This window comes from Mizuhopecten yessoensis, unplaced genomic scaffold, assembly GCF_002113885.1.
Source record: "Mizuhopecten yessoensis strain PY_sf001 unplaced genomic scaffold, ASM211388v2 scaffold11099, whole genome shotgun sequence".
NCBI classification, from domain to species: Eukaryota; Metazoa; Mollusca; class Bivalvia; order Pectinida; family Pectinidae; genus Mizuhopecten; species Mizuhopecten yessoensis.
Genome location: NW_018408879.1, coordinates 748,177 through 763,080, shown reverse-complemented (window position 1 = coordinate 763,080; position 14,904 = coordinate 748,177). Strand labels below are relative to the sequence as shown.

Here is a 14,904-nt window from a genome sequence, read left to right as displayed (position 1 = left end):
ACTTTTGCTTGGTGCCACCTTGACCTTCAACACTTTGTGTCCATCCCCATGTTGGAATGACTTTTGCTTGGTGCCACCTTGACTTTAATGTTCAGCGGTCCTCATGTAGGTACAGCTAATATTTTGTTTCCCTTGATCTTCAATGCTTAGTGTTCACCCCCTTATGGATCTGACTCAATCTGGTGCCCTTGTGACTTTCAATATTCCAGTGTCCATGGTAGATTCTCATTTATTTTCGTCACCAACACAGAATTTAAATTGGATCAAACCTTAACAGAGACAAATTACAGTTTCCACAAAGCGTAATTAATGCCCATCTGTGATTTGATGAGCTTGAGTTACATCCTTTGCACTGTGCACCTGTCCGTGATTTGAAATCAAGTATCGGTCTGGTTTTTCACATCAGGGTTCTATTTTTGTAAAGGCGCTGTATCAGAAACAGAAGAAAGGATCAATCACACAGGTTTCATTGGCTGCATGCTTTATATCAAGTGAAACGTTTCCTCTTTAAGGTTGGGAATCTTGATCGGACTTATCTGGTAACAATTGTCTGTGTGACGATTGCTTCTTCTAATTTACAGTCACATCAAGCAATCAATGATTGAATGTTCAACTTACCAGTAATGAGCTCTTACAATAGTCTAAGGTATCTTTAGGTTGAGATCAATGAAAACCATTTTCCTCCAATGTCTCACACACTGAAGTTGTGATTATTTAAAACAAAATAAATAGTCCTTCAACTCTCAAATAAGTGACAGTATGTTATAAATAGTTGTCACTACTTGAAGTCATCATCACTGATGCTGTCATGACTGAAATTCACAGAGGATCATTCTGTCAAAATCCCAAAACACTGGTATCATATATAAGTTTCACTGGCTTATTTAGACATCATGTAATCTGCTTTTATTAGTCTGTGCATGTACCTAAGTGTTTTTTACACCCAAGATAAAATAGAAACAATTCCATTTGTTTCATCATCTTTGTTTAATTAGGAATAGTGTAAGGATGTAGTCTCGTGTTTCTGTAATGAAATACCATGTTTAGAATCTGTTTAATCTGGAATGTTGTCTGCACTTGTAGGCTGTCCTCACCATTACCTTCTGGCTGATCCAAGTCAGCGACAATAGGTCTGGGTCACTAAATCTCTTGATTTACTCATTGTTATTTTCTGTAAGATTCTGTGTAATGAAAATCTCTGATTAACACAAATGTAATATCCTGGGAGTCTGGGGCAATTAATCTCTTGGTTAGTACATTGTAATATCATGCAAGAATCTGGGTCAATTAATCTCTTGATTAGCACATTGTTATATCATGCAAGACTCTGGGTTAATTAATTTCTTGATTAGCACATAAGTATCTGATGGAGCACTCTGGATAAGCAAATGTTACCTGCCAGATTTTAATCTCACTATTTTATCTTTTTCAATCATTTCCTCATTTATGTGAGACTCTTGATCAGATCAAAGCTCAGAATTACTCTACCTCACAATTGTCATTTGTAAAAAAAAAAAACATTTTGGTGATGACTTGCAGGTCTCAATCACCACAAATCTGTGTCAGTTTATTTTCACAAATAACATATAAAATATTTATTGGAATAGCATGTCACCAATGTATATAGTCGGGGATAAGCGGGTGGCTGTCAGTTGATATCAATTTGAGGTCAAATGAACACATAATTGAGAATACCCAACACCTCCAATGCTATGGCTAGGTAACATTCCTTGGGCAGAGTTTTGTTGAGTTGTTAAAGGTACACAGATCAGGTTTGTATGTAAGATTTAGTTGAAGGAAGAAGTATGTGTAAGACTGGAGGGAGGAGAAGGAAATGGGTATGGGAGGTGTCTCCTCACCAGACATTTCATCCTGAATAGAGACAATTCCTTCCCATACCTCATGGCATGCTTACATTTTGTACTCCAGACAGGAAAACTCACCAAACAAAACACATTCATGACAATCTTTATAGCAACCAATCATATCCTGACTGTCTCAGAATACATATTCTGTACAGTGTTTCTATGGAATCTTAGAATCTGCATTCTGGAGTCATTCTACTGCTGCTTTATTGATGGCCTTCACATTAATCTGACATTATTGTAATAAATAACACATTCATGACAAATGTATACAGGGATCTATCCTGCATTACATCCCTCGGGAATATAATGTGCTGCATATTTCAGGAATCCATTAGAACAGTAGATGCTTAAATATTTCCTAATATTAAGGGATACAGGAAACAATAGTCCAATCAATTATTGAATTAATAATGATCCAACCGAGGATTTAAATACCAATGATCAATTGATCAAATAAATGATTGAATTAACGATTATCACACCAATAAATAAATAAACAATAATCAAACCAATGGATGAATGATGTACTTTATTAGTTCATTACTTCAATCATTTCAGAAATTTGTGGAAATTGTTTTCAGACATGTCCATTTACTTAATCACAATGATGTTATCTGTTACATTCAATGAACTTGATATTCTTCTCACATTTAACGACCTTAATGTTTTCTGTCACATTCAATGAACTTGATGTTATCTGTAACATTCAATGAACTTGATGTTTTCTGTCACATCCAATGACCTTGATGTTTTCTGTCACATTCAATTACCTTGATGCTTTCTGTCACATTCAATGACCTCATTGTTTCTGTCACATTTAACGATCTTGATGTTTTCTGCATCACATTAAAGGACCTTGATTTTCAATTCTTTGTCACAATCAATGACCTTGATGTTATCTGTCACATTCAATGAACTTGATGTTTTTCTGTAACATTCAATGAACTTGATGTTTTCTGTCACATCCAATTACCTTGATGCTTTCTGTCACATTCAATGACCTCGATGTTTCTGTCTCATTCAATGACCTTGATGTTTTCTGTCATATTCAATTACCTTGATGTTATCTGTCATATTTAATGACCTTGATGTTTTGTCACAATCAATGACCTTTATGATATCTGTCACATTCAATGACCTTAATGTTTTTTGTCATATTTAATGACCTTGATTTTCAATTCTCTGTTACATTTAATGACCTTGATGTTTTCTGTCACATTCAATGACCGTGATGTTTTCTGTCACATTCAATGGCCTTGATGTTTCTGCCTCATTCAATGACCTTGATATTATCTGTCACATTCAATTACCTTGATGTTTTCTGTCATATTCAATGACCTTGATGTTATCTGTCATATTCAATGACCTTGATGTTTTTTGTCACATTCAATTTCCTTGATTTTCAATTCTCTGTTACATTCAATGACCTTGATGTTTCTGTCACATTCAATGACCTTGATGTTTTCTGTCACATTCAATGACCGTGATGTTTTCTGTCACATTTAATGGCCTTGATGTTTCTGCCTCATTCAATGACCTTGATATTATCTGTCACATTCAATGACCTTGATGTTATCTGTCACATTCAATAACCTTGATGTTATCTGTCACATTCAATAACCTTGATGTTTTCTGTCACATTCAATTACCTTGATGTTTTCTGTCACATTCAATGACCTTGCTGTTTTCTGTCACATTTAATGACTTGATTTTCAATTTTCTGTAACATTCAATGACCTTGATGTTTTCTGTCACATTCAATTCCCTTGATTTTCAATTCTCTGTTACATTTAATGACCTTGATGTTTTCTGTCACATTCAATGGCCGTGATGTTTTCTGTCACATTCAATGACCTTGATTTTCAATTCTCTGTTACATTCAATGACCTTGATGTTTCTGTCACATTCAATGACCTTGATGTTATCTGTCACATTCAATAACCTTGATGTTTTCTGTCACATTCAATGACCTTGATGTTTTCTGTCACATTCAATGACCTTGATCTTCAATTCTCTGTTACATTCAATGACCTTGATGTTATCTGTCACATTCAATAACCTTGTTGTTTTCTGTCACATTCAATGACCTTGATTTTCAATTTTCTGTTACATTCAATGACCATGATGTTATCTGTCACATTCAATGTCCTTGATGTTATCTGCCACATTTAATAACCTTGATGCTTTCTGTGTTAAATGACAAACTTTAGCCTGTCATATTCAGCAACCTTTTCTTTGTCAAACTCAATGATTGTTATGCACTCTGTGTCACATTTATTAACATTGATGCTTTCTGTATCAAACTGAATGTTCTTGATGTTTTCTTTGTTACTGTGAGTAAGCTAAATATTTACTGGGTAGCACTAACATTTCTTGAGATGAACTTTTTCACTGTTAAACATCTATCTACCTGCTTTCAATGACCTTGAAGTGTTATGTTTTGCACTGTGTGACCTTGTGCTGTATGTACACGTCTGTGTTTGATGAGTAACCCCTCCTCCCCGGGGCCCACATTAGACGTTTCCAGACCTGGAGTAGCGACTCTAATGTAGACACTGAGGATGGAGGGGTTAGATTGAAGAGATGTTTTCTTATTTCAGCTGTGTATGCAATTGGTACGCAAACAGACCCAGAAACTTGTAACTTCACCATCAATGGAGTACGGAAACCATCTGGATATATTGTTTCACCAACCTACCCGGGGTTCTACCCTGACCGTCTCCATTGTAACTACCTCCTCCAAGGGGCTCCCGGGCAACGCATACACATCAAATTTATTGACTTCTCCCTCTACCATGGCGGAGACTAGTAAGTGTGGCAGTACCTTACAAGTACTGTAAAAATAGGAATGGTGGGAAGATGTATCTTAAATTCATGTATAATAACCTTGGCAATGATCTAAAGATGTACCTTGCATATATGGTAACCTTGACAATGATCTAAGTATGTACCTTGCATGTATTGTTACCTAGGCATTGATATAAAGATGTTCTTTACATGTATGGTAACCTTGACAATGATCTAAAGATGTACCTTACATATATGGTAACCTTGGCAATGATCTAAAGATGTACCTTACATGTATGGTAACCTTGGCAATCATCTAAGGATGTACCTTACATGTATGGTAACCTTGGCAATGATCTAAAGATGTATCTCAAATGTATGGTAACCTTGGCAATGATCTAAAGATGTACCTTACATATATGGTAACCTTGGCAATGATCTAAAGTTGTATCTCACATGTATGGTAACCTTGGCAATGATCTAATGATGTACCTTACATGTATGGTAACCTTGGCAATGATCTAAAGATATGCCTTACATGTATGGTAACTTTGGCAATGATTTTAAGATGTATCTTACATATATGGTAACCTTGGCAATGATCTAAAGATGTATCTCAAATGTATGGTAACCTTGGGAATGATCTAAAGATGTACCTTACATATATGGTAACCTTGGCAATGATCTAAAGTTGTATCTCACATGTATGGTAACCTTGGAAATGATCTAATGATGTACCTTACATGTATGGTAACTTTGGCAATGATCTCAAGATGTATCTTACATGTATGGTAACCTTGGCAATGATCTAAAGATATACCTTACATGTATGGTAACTTTGGCAATGATTTTAAGATGTATCTTACATGTATGGTAACCTTGGCAATGATCTAAAGATGTACCTTAAGGTCAACAAGATAATACTATTGCCAGTAACACTGATGTTACATCAGTGTTACTGGCAATAGTATTATCTTTAACCTAACTTTGAGGTTACAACTTCAACTCAAAATAAAATTGTCTATAATTTCTTACCTATTAAGGCCTAATTGTTTCCGGTTTTGATGTACTTTACTAATGATATGATAGTATCTAACTTCTGGTTGTTGCCTGTAACCAGACCTGTGTTTGTTACAGCTGCCCGTTTGACTATGTCAAGGTCAGGGATGGCCGTGACAGGGCCGCGACTGTCATTGGTACCTTTTGTGGCAGCTACAGAAATGTGGAGTTCTACTCGAGTCAGGAATTCCTCTACATAGAGTTTGTCACCAGCAGTGGGAGGGTGGACCTGGAGAGTACCACTCTCGACAACAACGTTGACTTCGCATTCGACCGTAAAGGGTTCAATATATCCTACCAGTTTAGTAGTGCATTTGTTAATTTAAGTAAGTATAGGGAGAAATATAAACTGTAACCTATTTTATAACCCCTGTTATCAGGTTTCTTGGATTTGACCCTCAGATAATTAGCAAAGAACTACCTCTGACATAGAAAGCAAGGGTGTTTTAAGCATCTGAAACCCAGTCTACTGGAAGACATTGGTTCCATTCCTGGCGTCATGGGGCATTTAGGTTTGATATTTAAACATTGATATTGTTTATCTACATGGAAACCCTTGTTGAAGTTTTTACATATTGTTCACATCACATTTGTTACATGTGAAATAAAATAAGTCATAAAAGAGCAGTCGGAGAGATAACATCAGGCGATGTTGTTCTTGAAAACCCATCAAAACACACCATTACAGTCAGTTTAGTTTTTTTCTGAAATATTCACACATTTCTCCCCTAAAACAAATAATTAACCCCTGCTGTATCTTACATATCATTATTCATTTCTTAATCTATGTTATCAAAGGCCTGTCCTCCTTATCAAGCTAAGTGTTTTAATCATTCTTCGTGTAGAGGTCCTCAGTAGTGTTATGTAACTGAATTACATATTAAAGGGAGCTGTTGTTAGATTAGAACTCTATCAGCAAATAATGAAGTTTATTAATTGCATCTTTTTAAAACAGTTTAACCAGCAGGCATCTACAAAAGCAGGTTACCTCATGCATAAATAAATGTATTGGTAGTATAGGTTTGTGTAGGACAGCCAATGAGATTGGATTAGAAGGTTTAAGTGTATGCCTGCCTGTCCTCCGTTCCACCGCACCTACAGCAAACTCAAACACACAATTCTAAATAAATTGGCAATATTTGTCTGCCTTCCTTTCAACACCACTAATCAGTATGTTTGTAATGATGTTTTAGGGAGAGGCTGATACAACTGCCCCCTAGGCTTAAATCTACTGTGTGTCACTAATGATGTAAGACTGGTACCAAGATGGAAAATCCTCAACCACCCAAATTTGGCACGAATGTCATATGTAAAGAGTTGACGCCAGTACATATGTGTTTCCTGCAGGTTTTGGTGTCAGCAAAGGAGTTAGAACTTGTTTGTTAGACCTGTAATACTGCTCACAGATTGATGAGTAATGTGAATGGATATGGGGAATACTTTCAGTATATGGCTTACTCAGAAACCTATGTATTAGATATATTAGATTCAATGTCTCTTATTGCAGTTCAGTAGATGCTACCATCAGACATTGTACAGTAGAATTAACTCTCTGTAACCCAGCTCTCGTTGAACTGTCTATGTCTAGCATTAACCTTCTGTAACCTGCCTCCTGTCACACTGGATGTGGCTAGCATTAACCCAAAGTAACCCACCTCCTGTCACACTGGATGTGGCTAGCATTTACCCAAGGCAACCCGCCTCCTGTCACACTGGATGTAGCTAGCATTAACCCAAGGTAACCCGCCTCCTGACACACTGGATGTGGCTAGCATTTACCCAAGGTAACCAACATCCAGTCACACTTCAATAAGACCTGGCTGTATGACCCTGGCAGTCTATATAATCTGTAGGTTAGTTACCCCTGGAAATTTGCCCTGGTTCTTCCGCAGAATGGGGTTCTTTGTTAATTACAGAAACAATTACATCTTCACCTACTGACGTTTTTAGACCTACTTTCCCTAAATTCTTTTATGTTTTAAAAGAAATAATGCATAATGTACTTCATTGATGTTGGAAAAGTGAAAACAACATTTGAGAAACTAGATTGACCTCAAAAAAATCAAGAGAAAATAAACAAGAAGAAACAAATTCAAATCAGTGTCATATATAAATGTAAAAGTGTTCTCACTGCTGCCAACTATAAGAAGCAAGAATTTTTCTGAATGTTTGCTTCATAAAGGTAAAGCTTGTTGCTAAATATTTTTGGCATGATAGTCAGATATACATATGTAAGAAAAGTCAGACATTATTTTAAAAGATCCCTGCCCCGCTGCAATCTAGTTTCCTATAAAGACAAGTATAGACAGTTACCTCCCCTGTGGTTCGTTTTGGATACAACTGTAGTTCAGTGGGGCAGGCTACCTCTGTTGACTAGAGGCAGCTCAGTTGGTTAGAGAAACAGTATAACAGTCTGAGGACCAGGGTTCGAGTCTTTGTCTAACCCCTTGGTTAGAGAAACAGTATAACAATCTGAGGACCAGGGTTCGAGTCTTTGTCTAAAAGAGAAACAGTATAACAATCCAAGGACCGGGGTTCGAGTCTTTGTCTAACCCCTTGGTTAGAGAAACAGTATAAAAATCTGAGGACCAGGGCTTGAGTCTTAGTCTAACCCCTTGGTTAGAGATACAGTATAACAATCTGAGGACTAGGGTTCGAGTCTTTGTCTAACCACTTGGTTAGAGAAACAGTATAAAAATCTGAGGACCAGGGCTTGAGTCTTAGTCTAACCCCTTGGTTAGAGATACAGTATAACAATCTGAGGACAAGGGTTTGAGTCTTTGTTTAACCCCTTGGTTAGAGAAACAGCATAACAATCTGAGGACCAGGGTTTGAGTCTTGGTCTAACCCCTTGGTTAGAGAAACAGGATAACAATCTGAGGACCAGGGTTTGAGTCTTGGTCTAACCCCGCTGATGATTTTAGTTTCAAAAAACTTGTTGATTATTTCATCTTTATCATTTTTTCATCAAAGTCCTGCAAGGTATGGGTTTTCTTTTCAAAAGGGTTTATAAAAGCTTTAGCCAGACCGAGGCTCCAGTATACAGCCAATTCTGCTTTCAGTAGAAAAGTCAATCACCTTCCATCTCAGTAAATTAACAATCACTTTCCTTTTTTGAAGAAAATTCAGCCATCTTCTGTCTCAGTAGACAATTCATTCACCTTCCTTTGTTGAAGATAATTCAGCCCCCTTTGTTTCTGGTAGATGATCCATTAAACTTCATTCCGAGCAAATAATTCAGCCACCTTGGTACCCAGTAAATAATTCAGCCATCTTGGTACGAAGCAACTAATTCAGCCATCTTGTATGCTGTAGATATTTCAGCCACTTTGGTTTCCAGGATATAGTTCAGCCTCCTCTTGCCATGGTAGACAATCCAGCATCTTTTTCCCCAGTCACAATTCTACCAGCAATCTTCTTTCAAGATAATCCATCTAATTTATTCCAGATAATCTGGCCATCTTCACTCCCAGCAGATAATCCAACCATCTTCAATTCCAGAAGATGATCTTCCAGTAAATAATTCACTTACTCTCCTTTGTTGATAATCCTTTGTTCCCGACAAAAGCAGTAGTTATATTGTATTTCGTCTTTGCGTATTGCAGAGTTATCTTCTCTTGAGAGCAGGTATTGATTGTTACCTCATTGGTTTGTGTGAGAAAATTACGTCGTTTTCTCAAAAATTGATGACGTTACTCTCACAAACAAGTGACGTAACAATCAATACCTGCTCCCAAGAGAAGATAACTCTGCAATACGCAAAGACGGAATAATAGCTAAAGGAACAATTTAAATAGAAAAAGATAAATATGTCTTGTTAAACACTGGATGTATGAACAACTGGATTAGTGGTGGCTGTACAAAACCCAACTTTACGTTGATATTTCTGCATTTTATGCTGTATCAACTTTGAGGTTATTACTCAATCCATTTCCCCCTAAAATCACATTTGAACCTTTCCAAATCAAATCGAGTTTTATTGTGTAGGGGTGAATGACTTAATGAGGCTATTTGCACATTCAAATGTATTTTGGAGGCTGGAAATGTCATTACTCTTGGACTGAAACCAGAATCTATGGACAATGGGTTTCAAATGCTTACACATGCTCTAACATCACATTCAATTTTATTTCTCATTTTTTCAACAGAATCTTATACATGTTACAAAATAAATGTTTTTGTCTTTTACCATTTTAATACATGTATGTCAGTAACCAGTGATCTGCATTCCTATAACAGAACAAACTCAAAATACAATATTCCAGTTTTCAATTCTTTTTTGGGAATAAAACTTTTATTTGTGCTGCAAGGCCCATCATCTGTCACAGCATTTGGTAATCTGTAAAATTCACAGTGTTATATAAGGTGAAAACTGGCATGGTAAAGTGTGAGGTTGTCGGAATGGCAAGCATTGTTGACTGATGAAGGTGCTTTAGGTTGATGTGATATTGCTAAAGTGAAGCTGCACTAAAGGTGTAAAGACTAATGATTTTTTTGTCTATTTTTTTTATTTCAGATGATATGAATGAGGGACATATACAACACATTGTGGGCACAGGTAGGCAGAATTTCTCCACAAACAGACGTAATCTAGAGTCTAGTGGGGCAACATCTGTTCTTTATGGCAGTCCAACCTTCATTGAATAGCAATGACCTTTTAGTACACAAACCTTTGGGGCTGAATTTCAACACATTGTGTTAAATTAAGTTCTCTATCATGACACAAGGAACCAAATTAAAATTAGAGTGAGTAGGTAACCATGGTGATAATTTGAGAGATAATGAAGAAATGTTAGTGAGGACAGGTCATTTATATTGATGAACACAAAAGAGTAAGTCATTACCGACCTGGTGGAACATTTGTCTGATTATTCGGTGGTAGATTGATTTTCTTGTTAAAAATGGTATATTGTCTGGTTCTAAGTAGGTAGATTGTTTGTCTGAACCTGAGGTAGAAGGTTGTTTGGTCCTAATCTGGTAAATTGTATGGTTTCACAATGGTACATAGTGTTTATATGGTTGTACTGTGGTAGATTGTTTGTCTAGACCTTTGTTAGAAGGTTGATTGGTCCTAAGATGATAAATTATAAAGTTCTGAGGTGGTACATAGTGCTTATATGGTTGTATTGTGGTAGATTGTTGTCTTGACTTTTGTTAGAAGGTCTATTGGTCCTAAGATGGTAAATTGTAAAGTCCTGAGGTTGTACATTGTGTTTATATGATTGTACTGTGGTAGATTATTTGTCTGGACCTTTGTTAGAAGGTTGATTGGTCCTTAGATGATAAATTATAAAGTTCTGCGGTGGTACATTGTGTTTGTATGGTTGTACTGTGGTAGGTTGTTTGTCTGGACCTATGTTAGAAGGTCCATTGGTCCTTAGATGGAAAATTGTAAAGTTCTGAGGGGGAACATTGTGTTTGTATGGTTTCACTGTGGTAGATTGGTTGTCTGGACCTTTGTTAGAAGGTCCATTGGTCCTTAGATGGAAAATTGTAAAGTTCTGAGGGGGTACATTGTGTTTATATGGTTGTACTGTGGTCGATTATTTGTCTGGACCTATGTTAGAAGGTCCATTGGTCCTTAGATGGTAAATTATAAAGTTCTGCGGTGGTACATTGTGTTTGTATGGTTTCACTGTGGTAGATTGGTTGTCTGGACCTTTGTTAGAAGGTAGATTGGTCCGTAGATGGTAAATTGTAAAGTTCTGAGGTGGCACATTGTGTTTATATGGTTTCACTGTGGTAGATTGTTTGTCTAGACCTTTGTTAGAAGGTCCATTGGTCCTTAGATGGAAAATTGTAAAGTTCTGAGGGGGAACATTGTGTTTGTATGGTTTCACTGTGGTAGATTGTTTGTCTGAACCTGAGCTAGAAGGTTGTTTGGTCCTAATATGGTAAATTGTATGGTTTCACAATGGTACATAGGGTTTATATGGTTGTACTGTAGTAGATTGTTTGTCTGGACCTTTTTTAGAAGGTCTATTGGTCCTTAGCTGGTAAATTGTAAAGTTCTGAGGTGGTACATCGTGTTTATATGGTTTCACTGTGGTAGATTGTTTGTCTAGACCTTTGTTAGAAGGTCCATTGGTCCTTAGATGGAAAATTGTAAAGTTCTGAGGTGGTACATTGTGTTTATATGGTTTCACTGTGGTAGATTGTTTGTCTGGACCTTTGTTAGAAGGTAGATTGGTCCGTAGATGGTAAATTGTAAAGTTCTGAGGTGGTACATTGTGTTTATATGGTTGTACTGTGGTAGATTGTTTGTCTGGACCTTTGTCAGAAGGTCTATTGGTCCTTAGATGATAAATTGTAAAGTTCTGAGGTGGTACATTGTGTTTATATGGTTGTACTGTGGTAGATTGTTTGTCTGGACCTTTGTTAGAAGGTCTATTGGTCCTTAGATGATAAATTGTAAAGTTCTGAGGTGGTACATTGTGTTTATATGGTTGTACTGTGGTAGATTGTTTGTCTGGACCTTTGTTAGAAGGTCTATTGGTCCTTAGATGATAAATTGTAAAGTTCTGAGGTGGTACATTGTGTTTATATGGTTGTACTGTGGTAGATTGTTTGTCTGGACCTTTGTTAGAAGGTCTATTGGTCCTTAGATGATAAATTGTAAAGTTCTGAGGTGGTACATTGTGTTTATATGGTTGTACTGTGGTAGATTGTTTGTCTGGACCTTTGTTAGAAGGTCTATTGGTCCTTAGATGATAAATTGTAAAGTTCTGAGGTGGTACATTGTGTTTATATGGTTGTACTGTGGTAGATTGTTTGTCTGGACCTTTGTTAGAAGGTCTATTGGTCCTTAGATGATAAATTGTAAAGTTCTGAGGTGGTACATTGTGTTTATATGGTTGTACTGTGGTAGATTGTTTGTCTGGACCTTTGTTAGAAGGTCTATTGGTCCTTAGATGATAAATTGTAAAGTTCTGAGGTGGTACATTGTGTTTATATGGTTGTACTGTGGTAGATTGTTTGTCTGGACCTTTGTTAGAAGGTCTATTGGTCCTTAGATGATAAATTGTAAAGTTCTGAGGTGGTACATTGTGTTTATATGGTTGTACTGTGGTAGATTGTTTGTCTGGACCTTTGTTAGAAGGTCCATTGGTACTTAGATGGTAAATTGTAAAGTTCTGAGGTGGTACATTGTGTTTGTATGGTTGTACTGTGGTAGATTGTTTGTCTGGACCTTTGTTAGAAGGTCTATTGGTCCTTAGATGATAAATTGTAAAGTTCTGAGGTGGTACATTGTATTTGTATGGTTGTACTGTGGTAGATTGTTAGTCTGGATTTCAATTTGTTCCATCACATTTGTCATATTAAAAACTAACTTAAAAGATTAGGTTGTGTCAAATCGAAAAAAAGAGCTATGCTGAATTGCTGTATATTTTTGGAATATGTGAATTGTTAAGTTCAATCAGTTTTAGATGTTTTAAGAGGAGTTTGTAAGTGTAGTTTTGTTTGATGGAGTTTGTCCCATACTGGTGGGGCTGTGTGACATGTGGTGTTGTATTCCCTATCCTGATACTGTTCAGAGGAATATTGTAATTTGTCTCCTGACCTGGTACAGTACAGTAGACCTGTGAGCTTAGCTTCATCAACAGGAAATGAGCTGGTATCCTTTTCTAAAGGCCTCTTGTCCTTTTCCACTAAAACTAATCAAAATCTTATCAAAAAATTGTTCCTATTAGGTGTATAAAGGATGCTTCATCCACCTGTTGCTCCTGTGATCATTAATAATCTAGATTACCGGGACGTTACAAAATGACACCTCCTAACCATGGTTCTACACTTCTCCTTAATTCTGGTTCTGCGGTACTCTTAAGGCGGGTTGATGATGTTGATTTAGCTGGTAAATCAGTATTCAAAATGACCTGTCAGTTAGTTAACCAGAAAACAAAAAGGTTTATGGATTAGTGTAGTCTCTGTGCTCCATACTGAATTGTAGCTTATGGATTAGTTTTGTCTGTGCACTCCAAAGCAGAGGAAACAAAACTACTACTAGTAAGCACATATAGGGGTTATAGCTGCTCAAGGAAAGCAAAATTGTTACACAAAGCTCTCCCAAGAGTACAAGTAATCATTCTTAGCCTCCTAAACTTGTTATATGGGTACTTCTGAATGTTTGAAATATTTGTAAAAAGGCATGTACAAGTTTAGAAACAGTTGTAATTCTATTAGGAGTGAGATATCCTCTCTCCATCCTCCTTCACGTGAGTGCATAACCAATACCATCACATGCACAACACTAAGAGATCAACGTTATTTTTTCTCCAAATAAACTTTCCCCGAAGTACTGCTTTTGAAAAAGTAATCAATTTAATAATGATATAACTTTTCAAATGGTATATGAGGCTTTTCTAAATATAAGATTAAATACGAAGTTGATTAAATAAGAATGGTAGAATGATCTTGACCTTTACAGTTTTAGGCTGAGCATTAGTTAGGAAATGTTCAGTACATTCCCAGAAGGATTGATAGAGATCTGAGGATTATAACCCCTATAAACACAGTCCTTTACACAGTCCTCATACTCTCACACATGACCACTGCACTCCTAAACATCTCTATGTATAGTACTGGTGCCCAGTAAGCATCACCTTTTCATTTCAGTAATAATTACCATAACTTTAAGTATGCATATACAATACCTACACCCATCTTTGTAGCCCAAAAACAAAAGATTCAAATATACCTACCTCCCTACCGTGACGTAACCCATATCTTGACGACAGAGCCACAGAGTGATCTCCCTTCCTCTTCCTTTTATGGCGCCTCCTGCCTGCTGATGCACGGAGCTAGCTCCATTTCAAAACTTTGTTTTGTCGGTTTGGTTAGAGTGTTAACTCAATTTATTGCGCAGTTTGTGTGCCTTATACCCATCCGCCCTTGTTAAAAATTATTTTTGTGCCTTTTACAGCCAGTTATTTTACTCCACGTGTGCCGGTGGTGTGCCACGCGGTCCGCCATTATTGTGGGTTAATTTCCGACCTCTGTTTATTTCAGTGACGGTTGTTTGTTTCGGTAAACGTTATTTATTTTTAACGTTTTCTGATTTATATTACGGGTGAAATTCTTTCTACGTTGCGTACTTTGTACTATCGTATTTTATTATTTTTTCACCGTGTTTATCTGCTTGTAAATTTTTGTTTACTTTCGCTTTGAAGGGTATGTCTTGGTCGGGACAGCG

At 36.7% G+C, this 14,904-nt stretch overlaps 1 protein-coding gene across 1 annotated transcript in view; it reads left to right on the top strand.

Moving 5' to 3' along the window:
* Positions 1-14,904, top strand: part of LOC110465704 (tolloid-like protein 1) — a 304,885-nt gene that overhangs the window by 248,490 nt on the left and 41,491 nt on the right. The window contains exons 6-8 of the mRNA XM_021521705.1: positions 4,469-4,676; positions 5,793-6,040; positions 10,231-10,272. Of these exons, the coding sequence (XP_021377380.1) occupies positions 4,469-4,676; positions 5,793-6,040; positions 10,231-10,272 (498 nt within the window). The remainder of the gene's footprint in view (positions 1-4,468; positions 4,677-5,792; positions 6,041-10,230; positions 10,273-14,904) is intronic.